Source organism: Microcaecilia unicolor, chromosome 1 (genome assembly GCF_901765095.1).
Source record: "Microcaecilia unicolor chromosome 1, aMicUni1.1, whole genome shotgun sequence".
NCBI classification, from domain to species: Eukaryota; Metazoa; Chordata; class Amphibia; order Gymnophiona; family Siphonopidae; genus Microcaecilia; species Microcaecilia unicolor.
The window spans coordinates 635786498-635790346 of record NC_044031.1 but is presented as its reverse complement, the minus strand read 5'-3'; the positions used below and the strand labels follow the sequence as shown (position 1 = coordinate 635790346).

Here is a 3849-nt window from a genome sequence, read left to right as displayed (position 1 = left end):
AACTGCTCTTGTGTATACCCAAGAGGTCACTGCTGTGATATTTGTTGTACAGCACGATTGTGTGCTAGGATTAGAATCTTGCAAGAATGAAGATGATATAAAGTTGAGTTACAGTTTTTACCCTTCATTTTCTTTGTTTTCCCTTTTCAGGTTATCGTTTTTGATACCACATTGATTTCTTAAAATGAGTTTTTTTAAATACCCTGTTGAAAAAGGCAGTCAAGTTCACTGTCTTCCAGTCTGTCTTACCAGAGGGGACAAGGATTGCTTTGTTTCTCAGGGCAGCCCGTAAACTACCACCTTGTAGAACTTTGGTCTTATCTGTTGGTATGAGAAAGGAAGAAATTCAGCCAGTGCCTTCAGAAAAGCTAGACTTAGATGAGTGGGAAAATGTCATGAAATCTGGTTTGCCAGAAAAAGGCAGTCCTGAGATTCTGGAACATGAAGGAGATTCTTCATTAACTGCTATAAAGGAGCTGGTGGAGATGTGGAGAATGGCAGGCAAAACAGTCCCAGAGAACATCAGCAATGAGCAACTGAAAGTTCTCATGGAACGTTCCACCAAATCATACAGAAAGAAGTACTTAAAATACTTGGCTATTAAAGAACGTTTAAAGAAAGCAAAGAAGGAAAGACAGATGGCAGAAAGGAAGGTCATGTTGGAAAAGCCAATAGAAATAGAGGAGCTAAGTGAGCCTTGGAACACTTTCTTCCTACAGTCCTTGAAGAGTTTCTATGACTGCATGTACAAGTGGCGGGCTGCCCAGTCCATGATGTTTGGTCAGCCCCTGGTGTTTGATATGGTCTATGACATATACATGTCCCATAGGGAAATGGTGAATACAATAAGCCAGCTTTTAAAGACTGAAGGCTTGAACCGCAAATCACCGTACCCTTTCCACATCCATTTTTGCAGCCTCCAAACAGAGGGACCCTATCATAAAGAGTTACTCAAACACTATGGAGAGGCATGGGATAAATTGCTTATTACAACAACAGAAAAGGCTCATGTAGATATGTTTCCCAAGGACAAACTTGTTTACTTAACTTCAGACTCACCCAACGTAATGAAGACATATGAACATGACAAAATTTACATCGTTGGTTCACTTGTTGACAGATCTATACAAACAGGGCTTTCACTTGCCAATGCAAAGCGACTGAATCTGAGCACAGCTCGTCTTCCTTTGGAGAAGTACTTGCACTGGAGTGTTGGTAAGAAAAACCTCACACTGGATCAAATGATCCTCATTTTACTGACTTTGAAAGATACTGGTGACTGGAAGAAGGCTTTGGAATTTGTTCCTAAAAGGAAACACGAGGGGTTTGTGGACACTCAGAATTACTCCCAAGAAAAAATAAACTTTTGAAAAAATTAAGAGTGTACCAGTTTGGGAGCAGTCCAAAAAATATTGATAAATCCATTTTCTAATAATTTGATTGAGGAATCCAAACCAAAAAGATGGTGGGAAGAGAAGTAATAGATCCCTGCAAATCATGTCTAGTAATTGGTATGGATTAATAAAGAATGTTTCATGATTGCATTAGCCAATCCCTGTAGTCTCACCAGGTGAATGTGCCACTGTATTTGACACATTTGTTCACTCTCCTAGGAGACATCCATTTTATGATTATCACCACTGGTATCTTTGTAGGCACACTCATGCAGGATGCGTCTAGTGTATTTATTTATTTGTTACATTTGTACCCCACATTTTCCCACCTATTTGCAGGCTCAATGTGGCTTACATAGTACCGTAATGGCGCAAATACAGGTGATATTGTGGTCGAAAGAGGTAGATGTGTATCAGGCACCATTAGGGTCGAAGGGAGTGAAGATTGTATATTGTCCAGTACTATCATTGGTTAGGTTGTGTTGCTGGGTGTGGGAATTTACGGTGGATCGGTGGGATAAGCCTTTTTGAAGAGGTTGGGTTTTAGTGATTTCCTGAAATTTAGATGCTCATGGATTGTTTTCACAGCTTTCATAGTTGTGCACTTATGTGGGAGATGCGCTTATGTAGGAGAAGCACGATGTGTAAGTTGTTTTGTTCTTAAGTCCTTTGCAATTTGGGTAATGTAGGTTTAGGTATGATCGTGAAGATCTGATTCTGTTTCTGGTTGGTAGATCTATGAGGTCTATCATGTATCCTGGGATTACGCCGTACATAATTTTGTTGACCAGAGCGCAGATTTTGAAGATGATCCTTTCTTTGATTGGGAGCCAGTGCAGCTTTTCTCGAAGGGGTTTATCACTTTCGAATTGTGTTTTACCAAATATCAGCCTGGCTACTGTGTTTTGGGCAGTCTGGAGTTTTTTTATGAGTTGTTCTTTGCATCCCGCGTAGATTCCATTGCAGTAATCTGCATGGTTTAGGACCATTGATTGTATTAGGTTTCGAAAAATTTCTCTCGGGAAGAAAGGTTTTAATCGTTTAAGTTTCCACATTGAATAGAACATTTTCTGTATTACGGAGTTTACTTGGCTCTCAATGGTAAGGTTACGGTCGATTGTGACTCCGAATATTTTTAGGCTGTCTGAGGTAGGGAGGGTGTGTCCTGGGGTATTTATGGTTGTGGGTTTGTACTTGTTATATTGAGATGAGAGGATGAGGCAATGTGTTTTTTCAGTGTTCATTTTCAGTTGGAATGAATTCGCCCAAGAGTCCATGATGTTCAGGCCGTCATTGATTTCATTGGTTATTTCTGTTAAGTCATGTCTGAAGGGAATGTAGATTGTAACATCATCTGCATAGATGAACGGGTTGAGGCCTCGATTGGATAAGGACTTTGCCAGTGGAATCATCATTATATTGAAGAGTATTGGTGATAATGGTGATCCTTGGGGTACTCCGCAGGCTGCTTTCCACAGTGGTGATATGTTTTTGATTTTACTTGGTATGTTCTGGTGGTTAAGTACATTTCAATCAATCCCAAAGTGGCCGAGGAGTCTTAGTAGTATATTGTGGTTTACCATATCAAATGCGCTCGACATCGAATTGGAGGAGAAGTATGCTTTTACCTGTGGCTATTTCCTGCTTGAATTTCGCCAGGAGAGTGACTAGGACGGTTTCAGTGCTATGGTGGGGGCGGAATCCTGATTGTGAGACATGTAGTATTGAGAACTTGTCCAAGTATTCCGTGAGCTGTTTGGTCACCAAGCTTTCCATCAATTTGACTACTAGTGGGATGGACGCCACTGGATGGTAATTGGTGAGGTCGTTTGTGTTTTTCTTAGTGTCTTTTGGTATTGGGGTGAGTAGGATATTACCATATTCCTTGGGGAAGAGACCTTGTTGTATAGAAACAGAACCTCTATTTAAGAGAGAAAAACAATTTTTTTTTTAAATATCTGTATTGAAGAATGACACATGTAACATAAGAAGGATACAAAAAAATCTTCACGCAAATTGCCTAACGAGAAACAAAGGTACAATAGCAAAACAATTTTGTCTTATACATGGGTCACTCAATTTTTCTCTTTAATACCCCCCCCAGCCCTCCCCTCCCCATTCCTGTGTTGACCTAGGCAGGCAATGGTTGCTTTTGCAGGTGGTCCTGTGCCAATTTCCAAATGTCCCTGTATTTCGTCACTGACCGCACCATGGTGTGATGTACTCTGTCCAGTTCCAATGAGGCCATCTGCAACATATTAGCCTTCCACTCAGCTAATGTCGGAGGGTCTGTTCCCACCCAATTATGCAGGATCACTTTCCGCGCCAACATTAGGGTAACCAGCACAAAACGTTGTTGATGATGCTCAAATAGACCCTTGGTACCCAAAAAATGATGCACCGTAGTGCCCCGTTCTACCCCACATTTGTCACAAACATCCGTGTCCCACAGTGC

The 3849-nt window shown here is 41.0% G+C and overlaps 1 protein-coding gene across 1 annotated transcript; it reads left to right on the top strand.

Moving 5' to 3' along the window:
- Positions 1–250: 250 nt before the first annotated feature.
- LOC115460505 (tRNA methyltransferase 10 homolog C-like) lies at positions 251–1440 on the top strand. The gene has a single exon (XM_030190270.1). It carries the CDS (start codon positions 330–332, stop codon positions 1368–1370), a length of 1041 nt encoding a protein of 346 aa, XP_030046130.1. The 5' UTR covers positions 251–329; the 3' UTR covers positions 1371–1440.
- Positions 1441–3849: the final 2409 nt, after the last annotated feature.

What these genes read in the sequence shown, in the direction of transcription:
- LOC115460505 (XM_030190270.1), top strand. Translation starts at nt 330, where the DNA reads ATGAGAAAGGAAGAAATTCAGCCAGTGCCTTCAGAAAAGCTAGACTTA.